The sequence below is a fragment of the Ambystoma mexicanum genome, chromosome 3q, assembly GCF_040938575.1.
Source record: "Ambystoma mexicanum isolate Mex_15411 chromosome 3q, UKY_AmexF1_1, whole genome shotgun sequence".
In the NCBI taxonomy this organism is placed as follows: Eukaryota; Metazoa; Chordata; class Amphibia; order Caudata; family Ambystomatidae; genus Ambystoma; species Ambystoma mexicanum.
In genome coordinates, this window is record NC_090926.1 from 1,141,106,357 (window position 1) to 1,141,133,190 (window position 26,834).

Here is a 26,834-nt window from a genome sequence, read left to right on the forward strand (position 1 = left end):
AGTGGCTGGGACTGGTTGGCCTGGACAGGAAGTCAGGTGAGCATGCACGTTATGCAGCGTTAAGCCGCAAATGTGACGTTTTTATTTTTTAGCCCCGGTCCCACCATGCACCCCTTTTCATAGCCCCCAGGTTCCTCGCCCTTTCTTCTCAGACCCTACTCTATACACACCCCTTTCAGCACCCCCAGCTCCTGACGCAGGCCTCTCGTGTTTCGCGCGTCCGTTCCCCTGGCTCGGCTCGCGTTTGCCCCTAAGGGTTGGGGGCCTGACTCTCCCAGCTAAAGTTTCATGTTGTGCCTCTTCCCTCGAACCCCCGCCCCCGTTGAAGTTTTAGGCCAGCTATGGAGAATATGGAGAATCGGCCAGGGTCCTCTAGCTTTTAAGCGCTGGCCTCGGGACGGAACCGCTCTTCGTGCGGCTATTAACGTAACATCATAAGGTGGCCAGGTGCACTGCATTCCTGGGTCAGCTCTGAGCCTGTACTACGGTCCGCTCGGCTGAATTTCTGGGCATTTAGTGGCCTTCAGATTCCGCCCGGCGGACAGGAAGGAGGCAAAAGTTGACAGCCCCTCCCTGCCTCCTCCCTCCCTCGCTCTCTCGTGTCGCTTCGCCAGCAGCTGCGGTGCACGCAGCCGCGCGGCAGAGTTTCTGTGTGAGAAGGGAGTGGTGCTGACTAATCCAGGGCTGACGAGCAGCTCTGCCACCAGAAGCTCTGCCACCTTCCCTCGCCAGGAAGCTGCACCTGACCCGGCTAACGACCTCTGCGTTGTGCTCCAGGGAACGCCCGCCCAAGACCTTTGCCGCAAAAGAGTCCTCCACCCTGTCTCTCGAAACGGAGTGGAGCCAGCGGTACCAGGCACTAGAAGAAGGCAGTGCTAGGAAGCTATAGACGGGCTATGGCGAATAGCCCCTTCTAGGAGACTGGGACCAGAGCCCGGGCTCCCCTGGGGTCGTGTTCCCAGAGCCGCTGCTTCTACCCGCCGGCGTTGCGAGGTACCCGAGACCTAGAACCGGTAAGTTGGTAATCGGGCTAGGGGAGTCCGTGTTGGGTTATCTGGGACCGTATGAAGGAATAGGGTAAAATCCAGGCAGCGGTAGCCTCGGAAGACTGTAGCATTCGGGTGCCGCATCCCAGGCGCCTGCTGGCAGGGTCCCTCCGGACACCCGCCGGCCGAATGCTCTCCCCTTTCAGTTCAAAAGGGTGGCCTTCATCTCTACCTATTTTCAGCTCACCTGACAGGTGGAACACGTTTTTCAACATCGGGAGGAGTGAAGACGGACCAGTACAGGGCGAGGCGCGTATTTAGTGCACGTGTCCAGTCAGAAAAAGTAATGTGGCAAATAACTCGGCCAGAACTGGCCATGAGCCGTTTTGAGTTTCTTATTGTTCCACCTTCGTGATGCTCTGTATTGCACCCAGAGGTCGACTCGATGCTTAGTGAGCTCAGATCTTCTTCTGACATTGGACTGCCCTTTGGTGCACGACGGGATGGATGTAGAAGGCCTGCGTGGTTACCTGCTGACCTACGGCTAAGCTGTTTTATCGACACTGTGTGGATTTTTCAAATGGCTTCTTGTCGTGGCGTCTGTCGAATATATATAAGCGCCGTTTTGCGACTGAATTGACATATAGCTCAGCTGTTGTTCGCTTTAAACTACATACGTTATTGGCTATTTGTATAGCACTTAGTGACATTATGGATTAGAAGCGCTGTGGTGGATGAAGGCACTTTAGAAGACCGTAGTCTGTGCAAACCTGAAAATAAAGAGCATTTACATTGTAGACAGAGACTATTCAATTACTAGCAGAGATGACTTGTTTAAAAAAATTAAAATCATGCAGCTCATTGTGTTGAGGCACAGAGATGAGTGCTATTTTTCGTGGCACTCGGCTGTACTCTATAGGTTGCAGGGCAACAGGGGAGGGGGTATGGGTATTATAGTTTATCAACCTCTAGGGCATCTGCCTATAGTTGAGGGCTCTGCTATACTTTACATGCAGAACACATGCACACTGAATAACATATACCATATAAGTTTATATAAACTCTGCTCGTCATTTAGTGGAACTAGAAATTGTTGTGCATGATCAGTCTTCTCCTTCACAAGTTTAACAGAACACCGACATTAATTTTCTATCTTTGGCGTCTATTTTGTATCTACTTGGCATGACTCTTTTGGTCTAACGTTTGTTTCCCTTCTCTGTTCACAGATAAAACTCCACCGTGGCTCAGTCGTCGCCCTTATCTTGGGTCCGAGACCTGGTCCCTCGACCACCGTCTCTCCTGATGCCGCTTGGACTTGGTCGTCGGAAAAAGGCACCACCACTTGTAGAGAATGAGGAGGCAGAGCTTGTGCGCAGTGGCATGGCCGGGGTGGGCGCAGGCATATCTGGAGGCGGTATTGCCACTATGCAGCCTGGACTACCTCCCCCTCCGCCCAACCTGCGGCCTAGGCTGGTCTTTCACACCCAGCTGGCCCACGGGAGCCCCACTGGCCGTATCGAGGGCTTTACCAACGTGAAGGAGCTGTACGGGAAGATTGCAGAGGCCTTCAAGATTCCACTTTCTGAGGTGCATTTACCATGTCTCTGAGTATGGGAAAGGTGGTGGTGGGAGGGCTTCACTGGGAGGATATGCAGTGGTTTCCGCGGTTCCCATAGAGGTAAGAATGGGCTAAGCTACTTGATGGCATACTGGCAGGAATGTATTGTGGTTGTCGAGCCTAATTAATGGGGGAAGGGGGCAGGTGAGAAACTGGGTTGGCGGTATTGTGTGCCAGTTATTATGAGAAAAAATACTCTGCTACAAACGAGCACACTGTGAGTGCCAGTGGATTGTCACTTCTCTGAGGGTTGTGTTGTGATTGTTAGTGAACAAACAAACTGGACTGAATGTAGTATGGGTACTCTGACATATATTGATTTCTGCCCTGCAGGAGTACAAGGAGCCATCACTTCTTTCTACAAACCAAGGGCCAACACAATTTTAAGAGTAAAGCAGGTGCAGTTAAGATATACCTCCTTCACCTTTTGTTGGAACATGGGCTGATGGAAGATTATACTCTTGATGGGTGTGAATGTGGTTCAGTAGCAAACCAAACGGCGAAGTAGAACCGTCCAAAATAAAGGAATGTTCATGGTTCTATAAAAATATATATACTTTATCGAAGACCACCACGCAGAGTATTACCTAACTAGAAAAACACTACAGAAAACCCACCCCTGTAGAATGATCACAGAATATGCAAAGATAGCAGATGCAGCACTCTGAGTAATGATATAGGGGGAGAAAAGGCCATTTTAGACCACAATGTTGAAAAAGGATATGTTCTTTGGTGCAAAGGAGATGAAAATGACCTAACCAGTGTCTGGGGCCCACAAATGTTCCAATGGGTCAATAGTAACTGTTTCCTGCTCTTGGTGGCACGGCAGTGCCAAATCTGACTTTTTGGTGCAGTGTGTTAAATTTGAAGATTACAAATGGCAGTACCGGGGAGTTCCGGTGGTTTGAATGTGTCGAATGGTTCTTGAAACATGGATCCCAAGTAGTTCAATGGTAAACACTAGGCCCCTGGCTGTCATGGCACAAGGTCTTGCTCTAGCAGCGGATCACTCCTCTGGTTGTTGTGAATCTCACTCCAGGAACTTTGGCATAATATGGGTCCTTGGACTTGGGCTCCCAAATGGGGGAGGCTGGCACACGACTGCAGGGGTCCTTCAACACCATGAGGTACCGCTATGGCTCTGCAGAGAGGCAGTTGTTTTTCCAGGAGCAGGTTCAACCCCCCCAGTGGTCCCTGGTAATCATAAGGGGACAGAGTACGCCTCTACTTGGCACACCTCTCTTCACTTCACAACTTGAGGATTCTAGAAAGGACTGCTCTCCCCGAGTTCAAACAAAATCTTCTTGAAGAGTGGAGTCCAAAAGAGGATTCCAAGATGTTTCTGAGAAGTGGCGTGAGACTGATTTTTTTTAAAGGTAAAAGCCCACTGTGATTGGACTTAAGGTAGCCTTGCTTAGTGGTCTAATCCCTGTTATTAAAAGAAATGGACTTTGGCCTTCTGACATCACAGCCAAGTGCTTTTCTCTAAAGGAAGTCGAGGGGACCGAAGGAGCGAGAGAGTGGAAGTCTTTCCTACCTGTACAGAGCTCTACTGTCTACATTAGCCCTACACCTTTCCTAATAGGATAAAATGCCTTTGGAAATGAAGCACTTTGGTGTGAGGCTACTTCCTATGAATCTGTCTTTCTTTCATGCATGGGCCCAGGACAGCTGCCTTTTGTGTGGCTGTCTCTGGAGGAGGGCATTCCCTACCTTCACAAAGAGATCAAAGAGGAGGCATGGCCATTCAGGTCCCCGTCTGTCACATTGCCAGGATCAGTTTGGCCAGAATGCATATCACCTTCCACAGCTGAGCTAACTGACGGGAGCTGATGCGTCTGATATTAAATTGGATGTGGCTACAGTGATCATAAGTAGGACCATGCACCATGAATAGACTCGGGCATGGCTTATTTTAGAGTTTACCCTGCCACCAACTTGGGCTACTTATGATCATCATTATTCTGGTCCAGGGGTGCATATCTTTAAATGCAGCACCTGCCCTGCAAAAAACAGTCGCTACACCTGTGATCTCTGAACCTGCTCTGGGCCACTGGTAGAGTAGGCACTGCGGATCAGGATACTGATGAAGCACGGCACAAGAACACACTCTGCTTTTTGGCATTGAGTTTATGAAAGGGGAATCTGATCGGCAGATTACCCTACCAGGCCTTTCACACCGTTGCCAGATGCAATTCATCACAGGTACAGAGGCAGTAATCCCAATTAGGGAACCGATGGGAAGGGATCGTCACAGTTTAAGCGCGTTTCTTTGATTTACATGGTGTGCATGCTGTAACACAGTATGTGCGTTCTTTACAAAGGGTTAATGTAATTAATTCATCTTTTTTTTAATGCACTGAATACCGGAGACCAGTTTCCAAGCCCAGGATTCAAACGTGTTGCTCTGCATTGTCTTGCTTCCAAGACCAAATTGTAGCCCCTGAGCTATCCTCCCAGCCCTAGACTGGTGGATGTTCTTTTTTTTACTCTCGTCCATCAGTCGGGGGGATTCAGACTTTCCTGTGACTCTTCACCATCTTCCAATCTTCCGTCGGCCATCAAAGATTTGATTAACATTTTTCTGGCCAAGTAGATTTTGAGACTGCCCGAGAATGGGGCCTCTATAATCTTTTTTTCTTGTATGAGCAATCTTCCAATTCATCTTGTGGTGTATAACCTTCTATGTCACAGAACCCGTTTACACAATGGCCTGCTATTGCTGCTGTCCCCAGAAACGGCTTTGCAGCCTTTTAGGCATCTTAAAGGGGGAAATACATTTTCGACATATCACCATTGTTACTTTCCAGACTTTGGACTGAAAGGTATGATTGACAACCTGGAGACATAAGAAAAGGTCTCACTTTCAGTTTTTACAAATAAATACTTAAAGGAAACCTTGATTTCCGTCTGTATGTTAAAAAAAACAAGACTAAAAACGGAAAATGGTGAGCCTTAGTTTTAATGTAAAGTAAGGAACCTTTTATTTTTAAGTTCACTTATCACATTAAGTTAGTATAGGTCAATGTACACCTAAATGCCAAGGGATTAAATCGCACCCAATGGGGATGTGGATACCCTGTGTGGTATGAACCGTGGCATGACCACAGAAATTAATATAATGTAAGAACAGGTGTTTTTGGCACGAAAATTCAACTTGTATTAGAGCTCAGCGCTCCTGATAATATTTAGAATTGGTATGCATTAAAGTTGTGAGTAAAATGATTTTTTTACAGAGTAAAAAGCAAGTCTCATTTGCAATGGGAGTAGCTTATAAGTAAATCAAACTTTTCTTTGGCTAATGCAAGTTAAATAAACAAAAACAATTCTGACTTTTTACACACACTCAAACAGATCACTTTCATAAACCTAATATCTTCAGATTCCTAAAACCAAATAAAAAACCTAAAACAAGCAAAACCAACACAAGAAAAATAAAGAGCTTTAACATTTGATCATACCTCATCCATCAAACCCCTAACTTGCCTCCATTCAGGACACTACCCATTTTATCCATAAGTTTCATGGCCCTCAGGAGATGGACCACTTCAGTTGTGAGAGAAATCTCATTACCAGATGCTAGTCTCTCCCAAAACATGGGACAGTCCAAGAAATCTGTTATGAACAAATCTACTAAATAGACCGACTGTCATGATCTCTGCTTCCAAAAGGTCAGGGTTTTCCCAACTCCCTTGGAAGCAGATCCATAACCCAGGTTCCGAGGGCCAACCAGTCCCAATTGGGACCTTTTGGACCCAGTCCTGGCGCCAGTGGCACCAGGCTCATAAATGTGCCCAGTCCCAGCGCTGGAAGCGCCGGGCTCATGATGCTTGGGTGGACTTACCTGCAGCAGACCATGCTGCTTACTTGCCTGCCAGCTGAGCCTCTGATCCTCTTCTGTTTGGAACTACTTTTCCTGTTGGGTGGAGCAGGAGCCACTCCCTAGATTCAGAACACTGGAACTCTTCTGGAAAGCAGGAACTCTTTTCTTACCTAGGCGTGGCTGTGGAAGGAGACACCTAAGCACTACAGGAGGCTATTTAAACCACACCCGGTGGATGAATCTTGCTTTGCGTTATTCTGCATCCTCTGCAGCAGAACGCTCATCGTGTCTTCTGCATCGGATCCTGGGCCTAAGGAAAAAGGCTTACCATCCTGAATCCAGTCTTCAGCAACACCTATAAAGACAAGAAAGAACAGGTTAGCATTCCGGCATCTGAAAGACAAAGGCTTACCTACTCTTCGTGCGCTCCGGAGGTCTTCACACTGCATTCCGGCATCTGAAAGACAAAAGCTTACCGACTCTTCGCACGCTCCGGAGGTCTTCGGCGCTGCATCCTGCATCTGAAAGACAAAACAAGGTGCGTTTAAAGACATTGGGGAACTTTGATACTCACGTGCTATTACTCCTTTCCACATCAACCCCAGTGGGTATTCCGGCACCCTGCAGCCGCTCCGAACTCGTACCTGCAAAATAAAAGACAGTTAGAGCGCATCGTGAAGCAGGCAACAAGCGCTTACTTACGTGCTTCCAAGCGCTTCTATTCATCATACGGACTCCATCTTCAACTCACTTCAGCCCGTCATCCGCCATCGCCGGAACCTGCAAAACAAGAGACTGCTAAAGACTTTAAAGACAATAGAATTACTCGAAACTTACCGTTCGTGCAGTAAACGACGGACAGCAGTCCTCTGAAGTCAAGGGGCCTGCGCTACCGATCCAGTGAAGAAACTGGTTACAGCACCCTGCCCCGAGGCAGATGGAGAGCTCGGCATTCACTTACCTAAGGTGAGAGCGTTAACCTTTGGGGGTCTACAGGAGAGCAAAAAAGGGAAGAGATAGGGACACCCCAATAACCCCAGTTCATTAATCCCATATTTTCTGTCTGCAGACATCTTACTCTTGAAGTCAGGCATACAGTGCACAGAGGTCCGGCCCAAAGAGCCAACCGGATGCTACACATCACCTTTGAAGATACGGTAGTCGCCCAGTCAAGACCGGCGCCTCTGCGAGAATCAGGTGAGCGTTACACCGACCCTCAAGGTCCACGTGCCCGGACATTCATTTAAGACCTGTTTAGTGGAGTGCTTAAGACCCTGCTCTCATCCCTGGCAGATGTCGGATGGATATGCTTCTCTATCTCTTGCATGTAAAATTTCTAGTGTTGGCAGTATATTCAGCCTAAATCTAAGAAAGTCAATTTGCATTCGGATCCGATGACCTTCTCAGATATGTAGCCAGAAACGATCTAGGTTTATCGCAGATGGTGAGAGATGAGGAAAGCTTTAGTAATCTCATTAGCTCAATGGTTCGTATCCAGTCCCCTCTTTTAATGCTTTCTTTGGTTTGTAGCGGGTTCTGTAGCAGGGTATCTGGGTCCGAATCCATTATCCTAAGAATCTCCATGGATCTCTCCTTAAGAGCACATAAGAACCGATTGTCTCCCTTCTGAAACTAGACCCGACATATCCTCGTAGAGGGACAGAGATGGAGGGGCAAGAATTAATCTATACATAGAAATTCACCTTCATTCCATCCACGTTAAACGAGAGGTCAGGCCCAGTTCAAAACGCACGGAAACCATCGGGACTGAGTTAGGCAGGTTCAGCGTTCTCTTCCACAGCTTTGCCTCAATCAATGACAAAACACTGGGCATTGCATTCCATACCGAATAGTAAGGAGGGAACTACTTTTCCCACATAGTACTGAACCAGTGGTAGGATAGAAAATGTACAGAATTTCTTGTAAATTTTTATCATCTGGGATCCCAGTTTCAAAATTTTGATTTCCAGGTCCTGGAGAACTGATTCTTTTTTAGTTGGAAACGCCGAGACCTTACAGCCCAGGTAGGTAATCTAGTTTAGAATTGGCACAACTTCATTATTCAATCCCAGGTAAAAGATTTTACCTTTTTTCTGAGGTTGTTTAAAAATTACAATACTTGATTTTGAGGGATTTATTATCAGTTGTTTTTTCCTAGCATATTTTGCAAGGGCTTTTAGTAAACGCTGTAAGCCAATTTGCGTATAATCAAAAATAGTGATGTAATCTCCGTAAGCCAGACAAACTATCTTTGTTGTACCCAATTTAGGGCTCACCAAAAGTAGACCTTGGAGCCAATCAAAGAGGTCCACCCGAAAAAGGTTGAAAAAAGAAATGGGGCAACTAGGCATCACTGTCGAATGCCCCCATTTATTTTAACCTTCTTAAATAAATCCCCTAACATAGACAGCCTAACACAAGAGTGTAGAATTCTGATGTAGTGCAATCAGAAGTGACAGCAGACTATCCGGCATGCCCCAGTGTATTTTTACTTTTCCCACAGCCTACCCCTATTGATGGTATCAAATGCCTGGGTCAAATCGACCCTGGCACCAAACGCGGATTGCCCATCTTTTTCTAAGCATCCCGCCGTGATACAGCTCAGGACTAGGCCATTTAATGAAGTTGATAAGCCCTTTCTAAAGCCCGTTTGGTATTTGGATATTATCGTGTGCTCTTTAGCCCAGACTTCCCGGTCTCTTAATACAAACCCCGTAAATATTTTACTGTCCACATCAAGGAGCGATATAGGGCGGTAATTGGATGCCGCTAGACGGTCACCAAACTTAAAAATGGGCATAATGATGGAACTTTTACAGGAATCTGGGAAACTGCTGGTCTCCACAATCTGATGAAGGCCTTTCAGCAGTCTAGCCCAGACTAATGGATTATCTTTTAATATGGCATTGGTAAGGCCATTGAGACCAGCCGCTCTAGAGCCTGATGATTTCATTATTAAATTTGCAATCTCCTCTGTAGAGGAGTATAGAACCCATGGTGATAAGGAAGGACTCCCTAGAATAGGACATATGGAGCCAAGATACACTTTCTCAAAGCGTTCAACCCAGACCTGTTCTTGAATAATTGCATCCTGCGGTTGGTTAGTCCTAGGATTTATCAGAGCCCAAACATTTCGAGAGTTCTTAAAGCAAACCGCCCTCAGCATTTCTTCCCCATCTTTCTGCAGTGTCAAGGCCAGATGAGATCTAAACCAATTCCTATATGAGTTACTTATTCTTCTGTTCTGCTCTCGGCAAACCAAATCATTGAGCTCATTTTCTCTTTTTTATGAATCTTCGCACTCTTCTCCTCTCTCTTTTTTTTCCTCCAAGATTTGCAAATCTATATGATGCACATGCGGTGGCCTAATTTTCTGTGTTTCAGTATTTGGAGGGTTAAGGGACCAGAGCAAATCTACAAAGGTATGTGGGCTATACTGCCGTGATAAATCCTGATCAGAAAACTTTACTACATATACTTCCAGATTTCTATTCAAAATCTAACCCCCTTTATTACATCTTACCAGTCTATTTCCTGTATGGCTAACCAGTGAGTTTTTAGACTGATCATGTCCTTGACTCCAGTACCACCCCAAACTGAGCCTCCAAGAGATCGTGGTCACTCAAGCCCCCCATGTAACTTTAAAATTCTTACAACATTCAAATAGACCCCTTGCGACACAAACATAATCAGTGATTGAGTGAAGAGATCCCTCCTTTTCCAAGTCAGAGCCGCAGGGATGTCACCAGTCGCACTTCCATTGAGAACCTGCAAGTCCCATTCTTCCATAAGCTGACACCAAAAACTCCCATCCCGAATCTTTCGAATATCCCCATCCCCTACCAGATGGGATGCTTCAAGGCACTGTGAGTTTAGGTCACCCATGATAACCATCTCATCCCTGTGGAAGCAGGACATTGCAAGAGTCAGGCGATCATCTAAATTCTGAACAAACTCAATGTGCGGAGTTCCAATAGAGATTGACCAAAAGCCATCCCTCTGAGCCTTTTTTGCTCTTCACCCTGGCTCTTACCATCAGGAGACCTGGGAAATCATCATAGAGCATCTCTGACTTATCATAAATTAAGTTTCTACAGAGTATACACAACCCCCCCCCTCCCAACTGGCCTCTCCACTCCTAGTAGCTAGCTGATAAGAAGAGAACCCCATCAATATCAAAGGCCAATCTCGCCCAGGATTCCTGAAAAAAGATTACATCAAAATATTTAAACACATAACTCTTCATAGGTTCAATACAAAAGGAGTTGAAACCTCTCGAGTTCCAGGAAACCGTTCTTATGAAAGAGACTCTTCTCCACTAGCCCTAGTTTAAGAAAGATCTGAGAGACTATCTCTGGCACTAAATCCAGGACTGTTGGAGTAGCTGGTAGAGCATTAACTTTCACCATGGACAAAGCAGTAGAGGGAATATTTGACATAGAGCTTGAGGTCAGTGTCTTTACATCTTGCAAGACAGTAGTTATCATTAAGCCCCTCCTATCCCAATCAGAAATTGCCCCCAAAAGGGATTCAAAACCCAGTCTAGATCTCAGTATGACTTTTGCAATGTCTGTATTTGGCAGAAACGGAAAACCCGCTCGCTCAATGTCTGCCTTTGTTATATATTTTAGGCTGGGAATTGCTTTAATTTATTTCTTCAAGAATTGCAGATCGATTCAAAGAAAGATTAGATCAACTGTTTGGAGCAACCCTTGCCAAATAAAGAGTTACATTGTGCGATGAATTCTTCAACTTACCAGGATTTAAAGACAAATGTTGGCTATTATTGATGGATTTCATAGTGGGGACTTCGTTTCTAGGAGGAATCCTTAAACTGTTTACTGACACCCCCTCTGCTACTATGCCGGGAGCGCCAATGATTGGCCGGCCATTAATGCAGACAAGCCATTAGAAGATTGATCCAGGCCCTTTACAAGAGTATTCAACCCCCCCCAGGCAGATGTTCCTCACTTGTGTTCTTACCCATCTCCTTGCCCCTGGATTTAAGGAAGATTGGGGCAATCTTACGAGGGGGATTAATCACTGCCACCTTAGAGCTTTTTTTTAGGAAGATTGGAGCTATCTTTAGATCTGGTTTAATTGAGTCCGTCTGACTTCCCACGGTCATTTTCATGATAACCGGATCCAGGATAACAGAGGACCCCCGAACCTGACACCAAACAAGATTATTTTGTAGTAGGCCTCCTTGCTTCAACCAATTGCCCTTTCCTCTTGTTCTTTGCCCTCATTTGCTTCTGAAGGCCTTGTAGGTTACGGACAAAGCGGTTCGTACTGGCTATGGAATGGGACTTCTTTGGTCAGAGGTCCATTTTGACATTTGCTATTGGGGATTCTACACAACCACCAACTTGTTTAGATAGTAACATTTGATTTCTCTTCTTTTTCCTTTTTGATTTCCCATTAAGCTTCTTCTTAGTGGTTTTTTCCTGTTGATTTTTCGTGACATATAGGGCTTGGTCAGAACCAGCCATTGTTCCCACCGCCTGCCCAGATGTGGGAAGTTCCGACTCCACAAGTTGAGCTAGTCTCACAAATACATCCATGGTGGATGCAGACATAGGAGTATCATCCAAACCCACACTCGCGGACATCGCCACCTTGGGCTTTGAGCAATGATAACCTTCCCCCTGTGCAACAGTACTAGATTCAGCAAGTTTCACACTCAAGGAAGCCGTTTCCAGTTAAGCTCCCTCCGATTGCTCTACCAATAAATCCTTTTTTGAGCAATGATTTTGTGAAAAAAGACGAGATTCCTCTCAAATTTCACTCATTAGATCGTTTACCGCCGATTTCAGCGCCACCATTGAGATCTCATTGAGATCAAGGTCCTTGGAAATCTCCAGCAGCAAGCGCGAGTGACATTGAACTTCTGTTTTTAGACCCTCAAAGACCTTGACCAATGAGCTCAATACAAAATTTAAGGCAACAATTGAGGCAGAACCCAACATTTGATCCCTTGCCTCAGCCTCCCCAATTTTGTCCTTTTTTACACTAGATGCAATGGACTTATGCTGTACTGAAGTCTCTACAGCTCTAGTTGCATCCAAAAGAGCAGAGATGGCATTCAATTCCTCAAAGTTTGGCGGAATGTTGGTATTATTAGTGACCTCCTCAACCAAGTCTATATTTGGCACTACCAAGGCAATATTTTCCCCTTTGGATTTGAAAGGCGCCGTGTTGCATAACCACCTTTCCAGACTTCTGCCCTTCATCTCGGAAGCTAATCCGTTGCCCCTCCCTTCCACGGGTAAATAGTTAAGATAGTGTTTTTTATCGAGGTTGCTGTCAGGGTGTAATCTCGTTTCATAGTCCAGCAATCTTGCAATAGGTGGGTATTGGGTGTAGACACTCCCACCTCTTTTCGATCCACTGTTGGTAAAAAAAAAGTAAACCAGAGCCATAAGGCACCTGGCCATCCATGGGGGGGAAAAAACAACCTTTACCCTGCAGACCACCATTTTCAATCTGAAGGGGTCTACAGGACAGACTGTCCCACATATGGGAGGATGATCATTGTCAGGCTGTACCTCCAGTACTTTTTGATCAGCATGCCCCAGAACGGAAGCACTACGAAGATTATAGGACATTTTTTGCTCATGGCTGCTTATGAGACCTCCCCTTCTTGTAATGGCACCAGACCTGGGACTAATCCTTGTTGTGCTTAATGATCGGCTCAAAGGTGAGGCACCCGCAGTCTCCAATAGTAGCGCACCAATCAGAACACACTCACCGGAGGCTTCCCCCTGATTGTTAGGTCAAACGATGTGTAACCCTTAAATTGACAGGCACTTTCCTAAAGCTGTCAAAGGGAGACCATGCCGGCGATAAGGGGAGGACCGATTGCACAAAGAATAGAAAATAAACTGCCTGCCTGCCCGCAAAAAGGGGTCAAGTGACAGGGTGCTGCCTTACTGCTTGCCTTTGCACTAAGGCACTCGCCGCACTCCCCGCAGCAGCTCATGTCGGGTCCGAGGGCCAAGGGGGTTACCTTAATTTTGCTGTTCAGTCTGGTCTGGACTGGGGATGAAGTACCGGTGGCATCTCCCACTCGCCGTGGCACCAAAAGCACCAGAAGCAGCAGGCGCCTTTTTCCAACTCACAACTTATCCCGGTGGTTCTCCACACTCTGCACTCGAAGCTCTTCCTGCAGCTTCCAGGCTTGTTAGAGGAAAGTACCTGGGGGCGTCAAGCCACGCTGCTCTCTGTGTTGAAATCACGTAGCGGCCGCTTTCGACGCAAAATCTGAAACTATTTTAATTGTAAAAAATGTAAAATCTTTCTTTGCACCTAGCTATTAGTGCACATTAACAGATACATTTTACCTTTTTAGATCAGGCAGTACTAATAGAACAGTTTCTTCATATCGCTCTAATGTACAGGGGCGAAAGTAGAGGGACGGGCTCCTTCCTATTTATTCATTTCGTATTTTTTGTTGGGAGTATTTGCTTATTTTAGAGAGTAAAATTGGCCCCTTATATGTAGGGCTGTTAGAACGACAACACCATTGTTTTCCAACCGACTAATGTCCGAGAAGTGGTTATGGTGTTTTGGAAAATGAGATTTTACTCGCAGTCTTCCCATGTGTTTTGAAGAGGGGTGTTTTGCATGACAGTCTCGCAGTAGTGTCACATGCGTGTTGTTTGCCTGTTTTCTTTCCTTGGACTCTTGCCCCACATGGTGATAGGCAGAAGGGTGCAGGTGTTCTAGCCGAGAGTAGCCCATGCTCTCTGGTTTATCTGGTTTTTGGTATTTTGCATTTTATCACTTGATCAATCGGTTTCACCTCCAGACTGAGCAACATGCACCTACGTCATTTCAGAGCTGGGGTGCTGTGATTATTCATAGAATTTTGGTGGAGGGCTTTTATGGCCGGGTAGTAGCTTGCAATTTTAAATGTTAGCTCCTTGAGAATAACGCCTTCAACAAATTAAGGCCTCATAAAGTTCAATCAAGATCCAGTCAGGGAAAAGTTCAAGACCATAGATCCATCTTGGAATGACTTTCGCAACATAAAACCTCAAGGCCGGCACAAGCGAAAATTGACCATATTTAATGTCCACCTGACTCTTCTGAGTTGCAAGTAGTACAGCGGGTGGTCCATAATTGGATAGCCCAAGTAGACCAAATGACTCATGGCTTTGATCTTGTTTATGGTACAGGTAAAGGAGGATTTCATTTGGATTCTACGTAGCTTTAAAATAACTTTTTTGGGACTAATACATTATTTAAATCCATGTATTCTGTAAAGCTGTTAATAATTTCTGGAGACCGATTAGGGGGTTACATCGATTAGTGTAAAGTCATCTGCGTAAGCCGCCCATGAGCACTGGATATTGCCAATTTTGGGGGAACCATTGATGCTTTATTCAGGTATCGACCGACATCTGATACAAATAAATTGAACAATGTCGGGCAAACAGATACCCCTGTTTTAGTCCGTTAAAGGTGGGGATGGCTTGAGTCATTAGGCCTTCCTTCTTACCCGAACAGAGGATTCTTTGCAGAGACTAATCAGAATATTCAGAAGGCCAATAGGCAGACCCAACATATGTAACTTGTGCCACAGCTTCCTGTGGTCGACTAATTCAAATGCCTTAGAGAGATCCATTTATGCAACATAAACGGCTGCAGGTGTGTTGTGGACAATTCTAATTTCTGTGTTCATTACCTTCAGCCCTGGGGACCCCTGGCTCTTTTGCTGGACTTTAAGACTTTTTAAAGTTTAACCCTGGAGTTAGAGAGAACTTTCTCTCACTTTCTCATGTGTGTTTTCACCCGATTTGGATTATGTGCTTCCTCCGTTTTTGGGGTCTGACAATCTCCATAGGCATCTACTTTATGTATGGTGACACACAGCACCTTCAGTGCACTGTCAGAGTAGATTTCTCAAGGTTTAAATAAACGTTCTTGTGAGAACTACTGTTCCCAAGAATAGGAAAGTGAAATTGACTCTACTTAGCTTTTGTCTTTGTAGGTCTAGCACACACAACATCTTATGTGATGTGCTCGGGGTTTACCTAGTAGCCCCTTATCCTACATTCTCATGTAACATTTTTATGTTACCCTCACTACTTTAAATGGCAGGTGGCAGTGGTTTTAATTTTTCTACCATTTTGCTTTTCTACCGCTGGCTGTATCCTCAGCTGCAGTATAGCTCCCGAGGGTGACTGTTTTGTCAAAATGGCCCTTGCATTCTTTTTTCGGCATTTTCTGTTTGTAAGATCTTTCTTGGGGTTTACTTTGCACGTTGAGCCAGGTTTGAGCACTTTGTTTGTTTTGCCTTTGGCGAGCTTCAGCCCTGAAGCCCGCCTCTGTATCCAGTGTGTCTGGAAAGGCAGATGTGAGGGAGGTTCCTGAAAACTCCCCTGTCCTTTGTCTCTAGGAATGCCTGAATGCAACCGTCCTGATGGCTGGCTCTCTGGCTGTCCTTTGAGGACCGCCACCCTTTGTGTGATTGACAGTCTGGGCTGTGCATGAATGGGAAAAACCTGATTAAAAGGCAAGGGTTTTTCAACCAGAGACCGAGTCGACCACTGGGAGAAACGCCCGATGGCGAAACCGAGAGCGAAGCTTGCTGCATCCTCCTGGACCTTTGAATTGACCGGTGAAGCCCTGCTGCTGTGCTGAAACTCCTTTTTCAAATCGACAAGTGAAGTCTGGAAGGGACGACTTCTTCCCTTGGGTTAGTGGGACCAACGATCCCAGAGACGAACTCCACTGGACCATCTTTCCCGACTTTCCCGACTGGCGGTACTTCTTTGTTGCTGCAGGAACCGAATGTCGGGGGTTGAGATATCCATAGTAGAGTGCAACGTCTGAAATCTGGCCAGAAGTTCCAGGAGTCTCCTAAGGACCCTCCTGAAGCAGGACGACCAGAGTTTGAGTACACTCACTAGAGTGCAGGACCCAAGGAGTGAAGGAAGCCCAACCGGTATCGGAGATCCACGGTGATGCTTTTTACTGAGCGCTGAAACCACAAAGTGCAGCTGATACGAAAAGTGCCAGTAGCTGCCGACGACCTCCAAATTGCTGCTGCAGAAGCCCGTCGGACGTCCTTCCTCTTGTTCCCATGACTGAGGCTCGGGAACCTAGAGTCTGCATCGCTGCAACAGTACAGAATCCAGCTGGACCACTCTTCAAACCAGAGGTACTGTTTAGACTTTGGGTCCTTACCTCATTGTCTTTTTGGCTGTGCTCTTCTCAGTTGAGATTTGCATTGGCTGCTTTTGAGAGTTGATCCCAGCTCTCCTTTCACAGGCTTTACAGCTTGTGACCCTACAAGTGATTGCTACAAAACACTCTAACTTTGCAAGACCTTTCTTTCTCAGAAGTGCCTCAGCTCCATAGACTGCTCCAATTGACTTTGGCTGTCTTGACTCCTCCCTGCAGACTCTTCTAGTCCATTGACTTGACTTTGGTATTTCTGTCCCTAATAGGTGACTTGTAGATCTCATTGGAATATTTAATTGTCCTCCCCTATGCTGAGAACCTATCTAACCTTTTTCCTTCCTTTAACCTTTCCTTTCTGCAAAATCAGAATCAGCAAGTGTAACTAGTGATATATAAATGCTATTACTGTCCTTGTGAATCTAGTCACCTCCGGTGACGAGCATATCCAAAGAGTATCCACTAACTTGTGCTGATCCTGAAAAGTTGTTGCATATCTTGCCCTTTTTAAAGAATGCTTATTTAAAAATGGATGATAAATAACTATTTATAACGGAAACCTTGAGGGTAAGTGTTTTGGTTACTTGTAAATATGAATGTTATTGCTACATCTCTGCAGCTCACATTTATCCCTCTGGCTGCGCAGTCACACTACCAACCTGTGTAGTGCAGGCCCCAACCTTTGTAGTACAGACCTATACCAAAAGGTGGGTTACCTAATACCAAGCAGATAAGTGTTGTGTAGTCAATAACAAACCTCTGCAGTTGATGCCCATACCTTTTCGAAAACACAGCTGGAATATATTTAATATATTCATATCCCTACTGCAATCTTCTATGTGTTTCAGAATAACAGGGGCAAACATTTTCGAATTCACTAAACCATAGTTATTGCATGGTGCTCAGGCAAATGCTGCTCCAGGGTCTGAAGGTGATCTCGCACACCTTTTCCAGTTGATTAAGGCTGGAATGAAGAACACAGAAGGTTATTTTTCCCTAGGTCCCTTACTGACTTTTGATGCCCTCGTAAAGCACTTGACACTACTTCTGGTTCCATCTCAGTACTTTTTAATACATGAACAGACACTAGGCCTTTCTGATATGTCCGTGTATGATGCAGAGACCATTTGCAGTCAGGAATATGGTACCATAAAATTACCGGAGGTGGAAGCTGAAGGGTTAGGGAGAAGGCTGGCAAATAGTCATTTTCACAACTAAAGAATAACTTTAGCTTCCTTTTGGGATTAGTCCTTTTTGGTCTCTGGTTCACTTTCCTTTGGTGTTGTTAATAGCAATCACTTAGTCCTTGGCTTTAGGTGTCCTCCACTCCTTCCTTGTATGGTGTGCTCTTTTGGTACAGATGTTGTAGGTCTGATTCTTGTTCTGGATGCTGGGCATCTTCCTTGTCACCTGGCACTTGCCCCAGAGGTCTTTTTACTCAAGCTCTCCTTGAACGTACCATGTCCACTTGCCACAGAGCGCCTCTCATGATGGATCAGGAGGCCAGTCTTCACAATTTCCATGTTTCTGCTCGGCTTCTCTCATTCACACCCTCCTTTACTATAATCTCTGTGACCCTCTCCCTCCCCTCAATGCCTTCGTTGTCCTAGGTTGAAGAGGAATAGTATGAGAAGGTGAGAGACCTTCAAAGGAGTAAAACAGTGTTTCACCACTTCCTTTCTACTCTCTTCTTTGGAGGTGCTTCCTTGCACCCCGTTCTGTTTCTCCCGTTCTCCTGCTCCCTGGCAATTCTCTATAACAAAGGTTCTAGCTCTTTCTCTTTATTCTCCTCTTCTCCCCCTCCCTGGGCTTTCATTTCATGCTGCAACTCCTCCCTTTTGTAGGGCCTCAGTTTCCACTTTCTTTAAGGCTATTCGTCTACATTCCCATTCTTGTAGACGTGCCTCTCCCTCTTTGTACACAATTTTTCTTGTCCCTTCAGTATTTTTACTTTTCCTACTTCCCAGCTTGCTTTCTTCTCTTTCCTCGCTCTGTGTTTGTTTGTCTGCCTTGCTTTCTAAGTCTTTCCTTTCAACCATTTCTCTTTTCTGCACCTATGTTGTACTGCCCTCACCTCCTTATTTACTCTGTCACTCCCACAACACAGTAATTCCACCCCCCTCCAACCACTCCTAACCCTTTCTTTTTTAGCCAGTGGCACAACACACTATCCTTTCTCCCGGACTCTCCATCTCCTGCCTTTGGAGTTTGTAAAATGCTTCTGATCATTTTTATTGGGCATTCGTTTTCCACTCGTTCCTCTTGATTTCAAAAGGGACCTCTGGATTCAGATTAGTCCTGCTGTGTTGGAGTCTACTTTTGCTAGATGCATCTAATTGCAGTTCGCTTATTGGCATGGGTCTGTGACGCTAGCCTTCATCAATGTGAACTGGCATCTTTAATTTCATTGACTGCTGTTGAGTAGAGTCGATGGTCTCGTGCTCTGCCATGCCCCACCTGTGCCGAGCAAAGTGTTTTCCATGACCACTCTCGGGGCATGCAGGATGTCTTGCAAGGTACTTAGGTTTGCTGGTTCAAAGTCTTTCTCTGGCCTCACCCCTTTTGCACACTATTCCATCCCTTTTCCTCATAGTTCTCAGGTTGCTGAAAGAAGCTGCGGTTTGAAAGTTTTAGGAGCTACGATAGGATAGTATAAATGTAGGATTTCTATGGATTTATGAGATTGAGGGTTCCTAGGTGTACTACCACTGGGCCCCAAGTTAAATCTACATCCCAAGGTTACCCAAGTCCCTGCACCAGCCTAAACCATGGCACTTGTCACAGCTGGAAACCAAAAAATCCGGAATACAGGTAGTCTGGCCTCAAAATTTGCACTAGCCATTGCCTAGTGGTAATTTACTCTTGGCGAGTAGGAAAAGTGTGCTGTGTACATGTGGTAAACTGGGGTGAAAGTGACATTTTACATGTGGCTAGTAGCTTGCAATTTACTACCCCTCTAGGTGGTAGTCTGCACCCAGAACCTTATAGATATAAAAATATCATTTCATAGCCAGCCACGGTTTACTCAGACCCACAGATGCCTTCTAGTTTTGTAACGTGAAAGCTAAACTAGTCCCTCAATTTGCCATAAATTACCAGCGTCCATCCACATCTGATCTAGTCTCCTTGACCATTTGCCACTCGGGAAGGGGGAGTTCTTGGTTTACATCTAAATGAGGCATCATCGGGTCTGTGTAACCATAGAACTAAACACCTAGTCTAGCGGATTGGGGCACTCCATCTAAAACTGGAGTAGTGTCAGGAGAGGGACTATGCTATCCACCTTACAAAGGCGTGGATGGCTTACCTGTTTAAAATGACCACTTTATAGAGGCACGCTAAAAGACTAGTCTGACCACTATTTGCATGCTTTGTAAAGGAAGGTTATAGCTACCTTTTACATGTGCGTACTGTTCTACCCACCAGAAGACTAATGCCGACTTAGGATTTGAGTTTGCTCCAAGAGCCTCCAATTCCTCCTCCTTGGAAGCACACAGAGTTCAATTATTTTAAATATTTTTTTTTTCTTCTGTGGCACTTAACCACTGAGGGTTTCATTTTATTTTTTTAAGTGTCACAGAAACCAAGACAACATATTAGAAGATTGGTGTGCTTCCACTGAGGGAGTATAAACATAAAAGAAGCATCACACATATAATTACAGATTTTAAAGACATGTAGTGGCCAGAAAGTGAAATGCTGTGGTGAGTTCTCAGGCTACCGTATTGCCTTCTGATAAGGGACACCTCACCAGTGCATTACTGGCATTCAGTAGCCTCTACTGAGCAACTTGGAGCAAACTCCTTGTTGATCCAGTTCTTCTCCTGTGCCATTGTTAGACAAAGTTTGTATGCAGTACCCTCTGGGAACACTTGAAACCACTCTGACTACAGGTATAGGAAACCCAACCTTTGGTATAAGCTTGCACTACAGTTTTGGTAGCGTGTTGAGCAGCCAGGCTTATCTCAAGAGGGGTCAATGTGAGCTGTAGTAGAGTTACAGAGATTTACAGTTACAAGTATTCAAATAAACTCTTACAGGTTTCGTGAATAAACAATTATTAATTTATTCTTTAGTCATTTAGAATAAGCCTTCTTCAGAAGAGAGCAATATAACCGTAACACTCAAATACACTTCATGAAATACACACTCTTAATATCTCCTTTGGGATGGCCCACAGCCCCTACCTACCCCCTCAGGTGACTTCAATTGCTAGGGTGCTGGGGACATTAATATATCACTGTTGAATTTAGAGTCCTATAGTAATAGGTCAAAGGAAAAGATTACTTGGAACAAACAAGAGACCACAAATATACTTAAGCGGGCAAATACTTTCAGATCCCCCAATAAGAGTCATTCAGTGGAAGAGGCTAAGCCAAAGTCAATAGGCAAAAGTCTGTGAGCTGAAGCACTTCTTTGTAGGTAAGTAGAAAGTCTTTGCACAATGTTTTAGAAGTCTTTGAAGAAAAGAAAAATCAAATGTAGGGCCACAAGCTGATTAGACTTGAGTAGTAGAAGATGCAAGCAACTCTACAGTAAGAGGTAAGTTCTCTCAGACTTTGTACAGTACATTTAAAATGAAGAGAAGTTGCAGCAGATGACTCCTGTTCCTGTGCAGCTCTGCAGATCTCACTGTTCCTGGGCCTCAGTCATGGGGACAAGAGGAAGGGCGTCGGGGGGGGGGGGGGGGGGGCGAGGGGAAGGGGGACTTCTGCACTACACTGGGACGGTCAAAACTCGCAACCGGCAAATATTACTTTCAGTGGCTGTTCAGTGTTTCAGCTCCTCGCGTCTACTGCAAATAGTAACACCGCAGTTCCTGGCTGTCAAGATGGACTTTCCTTGCTTCTGGGGTCCTGCACTCTGTTGAGGGGGCTCTGGCTCGGTCAGTTCTGCTTTCTGGGAGTCCGGAGGATCTTCCTGGAGCTCTAGGCCAGCTTAAAAGCAACGCACACAATCTCCTCTCCCTGGCTATATGGTTTCCAGCAACAACTCTGGAAATTCAACCAGCTCTGAGGTGGATGTCCAGGTGACTTACTTTGGAGTTGATTGGTCCCACCAACTCAAAGGGAGAAGTCGTCCTTACAGGGGCTTCTTTGTCGATGCGAACTTGATGTTTCAGCACTACTGCAGGGCTTCACTGGGCAAACCAACGGTCCAGGAGTTGTAGCAGGTGTCTTCTTCAAGTTCTTCTTCGGTTCCTTCGTCCAGTGGTCGATTCTGCCTTCCAAGCCAAAGCCTCATATTTTTATTTAGTTCTCTCCCATTCATTCCAGCCTAGCTGTCAGTCACCCAGCAGGGTGGCTGTCCTTGCCGGGCTGTCGGCTGGCCAATGACCACAGAGTGCTTTTGGGTCTCCTCGGAGATTAAGCACAGGAAGTTTCGGGCACCTCTCAGTTCCTGCCTACTACCCCAGACACCCTGGAACCAGAGGCGCACTTCACTTGTGAATCCCGCCAAAGGCAAAGCAAACAATGGGACCAAACCTGGTCTGGCGCGCAGAGTAAATCTCAATAAGAACCTTTCCACAAAGAAATGGTGAAAAAATAAGGCACCCTGGGGTGCTTTACTGCATTGCGAACGCAGCCAGCGGTGAATGCACACCATGGTAGTTAAAACGAAACTACTGCCACCAGCCATTCAGTGAGAAAAGGGTAACATAAACATTTTTATATGAGAAGCTAGACAATGGGGGGGATACTAGGTAACCCCTCCAGCGCCCTATTGTAATATAGTGTTGTGTGCTGGGTCTAGAAAGTTACAAATGTAAGTAAAGTCAATTTCACTTTACTGCTCTGGGAAACATTAGTTTATCCCAGAGAAGGTATTTAAACCTTTAGGAAATCTGAAAGACTTCCCCGTGCCACTGCACTGAAGGTGCTGTGTAACACAATGTAAAAGATGATGCCTATGGAGTTTGTCAGACTACACAACCAAAATAAAACTGTGTACAAAATCACATTAAAATACATGAGTGGGAAAAAGGGTCTCGCTCTCTACGGGTTAAAATAGGTCTTCAAAATCCACCCACGTTGCTGGGGTCTCTAAGGTGGAGGGAATTAGCACATTTCTGAGAATTCTTCCTAACAGCCATCCAGGTGGATTGCTTCTGGGAGGAGTTGGTGCCTACAACCCTTCAATTCTTGGAAGAATCTGATAGTTTGAGGCCCTTCAGGACCAGGGTGGATCTTATTGTGCACCTCTGGTCCACTTTAGAAAAGGTGGGGTTACGCTGGGTATAAAAATCCTCATGCTTTTCTGTAGCTAGAGGTTGATTACTGAACGTCCATGTCCAATATTCCCCCACAAGAAGGTTCAGGGTAGACCAGACTTGGGTTTTGGGTTGATCTATTAAAGGGAATGCAATAAATTGACTCCTTCCCTGCAGGAGTCCAAGGATGAGTAGAGGCTAAAACGCACAAGAGTAAACTGGCACAGTTAAGAGATATACCTCCTTCGCCTTTTGTGGTAACGTGGGCCAAGGGAATGCTATATTCTCCAGAGGGGAGTGAATACGGTTCATTAGCAACTCAAACAGCGAAGTATAGCAGTCCAAAATAAAGGTATGTCTAATTGAGTTTCTAGAAACCTATATACTTTAATCAAACACACCATGTACAATTATAACTTAAGGGACAATTCTCATTTATGGCTAATTTCCCTCACCTAGTGAGTCCCCTAGCAGCTTTGCTAGACTTCTGGAGTTTATTTCTATCACTTGGTAAGAGTGTGAGCTTTTCCCCCACTCTTACCCATGTTTTGCCATGTGTCTTTTACCTGTTTTTGTGATTGTGGGCTCTGGAGTACACCACTTCAGTAACCCCCTTCTTTTGTGTGTTTCACAGTACCTTCAGTGAAGTGACACAGGGTTGTCTTTTTAGACTTCCCACCTGACTACAGTCCCCCAGAAAAGGGATAAGTTTCCATTAACTTTACTTAGTCAAATTACCACAGATCCAGTACACCCGATCTTCCATGGAGTACTGGAAAGGGTTACTTTGTATCCCTTTGTATCCCTTTGTATCTGTACTTCCTAGAGCATTGTTTCGCTCTTTTAACATTTAGACTTGGCTGGCGGCTGTGGTATCTACCCTAACTTTTCTACCGTGATTATATTAGATAAACGTGGTATTGTTTTAGGCTATTATATTAGCCTCGAACTTAAACCTGCTTCACCAAATACTTTTTCTTTTGCCTCCGGTCGGGTTTATTCGCCATTTCTTTTTGTTAAAGTCCTTCTTGTCTTACTTTGTGCGGCAAACCAGGTTTGCCTCCATTGTTCACCGTCTTTTGGCGGGCTTCTGCTCGGAAGCCCTCCTCCAGGCACCTGGGTGTCTAGGTGGGCTGAATGTGAGGGAGGGGTGTAGTCACCCCCTGCACAGGGTATCCTAGGAAACCCAAGTCGCACTTTGCCATGATTGGCTAAGGTGGTTGTCCTGGCCGGACAACCCCCCCTGCTGCGTCATTGACAGCCAGGCTGTGTGAATGGGGGATTTTCGCATAAAAGGCAGGTCTCTTGGGCTAGAAGTCAGAGAGTCCCCACAGGAACTACAAGGAACCGAAGAGAAGCGGAGAAGAAGTCGACTGCTGCAACTACCCCGTCCCGGTGAAGCCCTGCTGCAGTCCTGACCTATCTACCCTTCGACAACCAGAGAAGATCCAGTCCGGAGTCGTCTTCCCTTGAGCTTGGTGGGGATAACCAGCTCATCTTCCACAGCCAGAGGATCCTCTTCTTGGTCGAAATCGCTGCACACTGCTGTAGTGATCCGGATAGCCGTCTGAAGAGCCTCTCCTGTTTTTAAGGAGTGCACCTTTTATTCATCCCTTTGTAGTGCAGACCCCTCCAGTCGTCGTCCTTCACATCGAAGCTCCAGGAACCGTGGATCTTCGGGAAAGCATCAGGAACAACTGCCAGGGCACCAGCTTCTCCATTGAATAAGGCACCGTGTTCTGCTTGAGGAATTAGGGTGAATCCCTTTTCTTCATCTCCAAGGCTTGCCCTTGTCTTCCCTCTTTCTTATAACTTTTGCTTCCGAACATTGACAATATCCAAGTACTCTTGGCTACGTTGAATCGTGAACTGCTCGACTGATCCTCGACAACAGGCACCCAGTGTCACTTGACCCTGGCTCCGGCCCTTTGACTCTTGAATTCCTGTCTGAGTGTCTGCCTAACTATAATATTGCCTATGATTTTTGCCTCCAACTCCCTCTGGGTATCTCAGGTGCTAAGTGTGTTTTTTTGCCCCTGTAGCATTTCTTGTCACGGATACGAGTTTATTTAGTAGACCGAACTGTCAAAAAGTGATCGCAATCGTATTCACTGTAACATGTCTTGTTTCATAACACCGGTCCATTCAAACACAGGGTACTTACCTTGAGTCATACCGTACAAAGGGAATTGGTTAGTCGTAGTATATTTTATGTGTGGTTTTGAATTTAATAGAAGTGTTGTGTTTATAACAAATGGTTTAAAAATAAATGTACTTATATTTTTCTACCTGAAACCTTGAGTCAGTATTTGCTTGAGAGACAGTAATTGTGGTCCCTTTGTGTAATCTCTGCTACTGCTCATATACTCTTGAGATGAGCCTGGCTGCTCTGCTACTGCTACCACTAACATAGCAGTACAGGCTTGTACCAAAGGTAAAACTTGTATTGCCACCTGTAGTCTTAATTGTGTGTAGTGGTCCCTAAGGGCACTGCACAGGATTCTGCCTAACAATAACTAACTAGAAGACACTGTAAAAACCCACCACTGTAGAAAGAACACTGAATGTACAAAGATAGAAAAGGCAATAAAAGACCTCATTGCTTGAAGGATATGTTCTTGAGATTGCAAAAGGGATTAAAATGACCTATTCAGTCTCTAGGGCCCAGTGAAGGACTGGGAGGGGGGTGTTGAGGTGCACAGATGTTGGTCAATAATGCCTTTGTAAAGGACTTGGTTTGTTTCGACTGAGTCAAACTAGGCTTCTCTGTCGTTCGTGGGTTCTCTTTGGTTTGAAGATGCTACGGTACAGCAGCAAGCTGGCGTCCAGTCTGGGTTGAACGAAAAGTAGCTGCTGTCTGAAATGTTCTACCTGAGCTGTGCGAATCAGGTGGTCACCAGGTTCGTTAGCCGGGCAGGTACCGAGATGTGCAAGCGGGACAATTCTATGCAGGGGCTCGGAGGTCTCGGTTCAAGAGACACCAGCGTTGGTGGACTGGTGTACAGGAGTGGAGATGACGAGGTTGGTGCTTCTGATGGGGACTCGATCAATGCACAGCAGCTGCACTTCATTGGATAGAGTTGAGGCAACAACATGCTTCTGCTAGCGTGGTGTGGTGGTGAGCAGAGTCAAACTGGAAAACAGCAGCCTGAAGAACAAGGCAGCGCCAAAGGGTCCTGAGATTTTGCTCGGTGTCAAACACACTTAAAACATAGTGGGCCGACGTTGGTGACTAGGATCTCTACTTTTCTGGATTCCAGGTGCCGCAAGTCCCTCTTTGGGCTTATGACAGCTATCTGTTGTGCACCTGTTGGGCGAAGGGTGTTGCCTGCCCTCACAATGGGATCAACGGAGAGGCATGACCGTTCAGGTTCCTGTCCTGTCATTTGGCAGGCTCAGTCCATCTGACCGGAATACACATCTTCCACTGCTGAACGGACTCGCAGGAGCTGACACGTGTGATATCAAATTGGATGTGGCTGCAGTGTTCATAAATGGTGCCATGCACCATAGCTTAACTCAGGCATAGCTTTGTTTTAGAGTTTAACCAACCCCCATCGTAGCTACTTATGATAATCTTGGTGTTCTTTTTTACAGGGGGCCATATCCTAAATACGGCCCATGCGCTGCAGCGACTTGGCTATCATTGCAGCAGTCAAATGGGAAACTGTGACCTCTGAACCTTCTCTGTGAAATTGGTAGAGCAGGCGCTGCAAATCGGGATACTGGGTCAACTGGCCATAGCTACACACTTTGAATTTGGCATTTTGAAGGGGGAATCTGATCAGCAGATTACCCTTTTAGAGATGGCATTATACTCTCATTTAATTTAAATAAAAAAAAGCCAGGACTTCACGACATTGGCAGATGCAATACATCACAGGGATGGAAGCCTTTGGCACTCTGAATGCCCTTTCAATCTCTTTGTGTGGTTAGAGGTTTAAGTCCATGTTCCGCATAGTCGCTACCCAAACCTCCGAAGACCCTATATCAGATATTCGGAAGACC

General features: G+C 45.7%; 1 protein-coding gene across 2 annotated transcripts in view; it reads left to right on the forward strand.

Moving 5' to 3' along the window:
- Positions 1-26,834, forward strand: part of GIPC1 (GIPC PDZ domain containing family member 1) — a 195,988-nt gene that overhangs the window by 67,631 nt on the left and 101,523 nt on the right. Inside the window, exons 1-2 of one of the 2 annotated variants that reach the window (XM_069603956.1) lie at positions 619-1,013; positions 2,213-2,573. In XM_069603956.1, the coding sequence (XP_069460057.1) occupies positions 2,289-2,573 (285 nt within the window). In that variant the 5' untranslated portion in view covers positions 619-1,013; positions 2,213-2,288. Of the gene's footprint in view, positions 1-618; positions 1,014-2,212; positions 2,574-26,834 lie in introns of those variants that run through there. The other variant, XM_069603957.1, reaches the window with a different exon arrangement.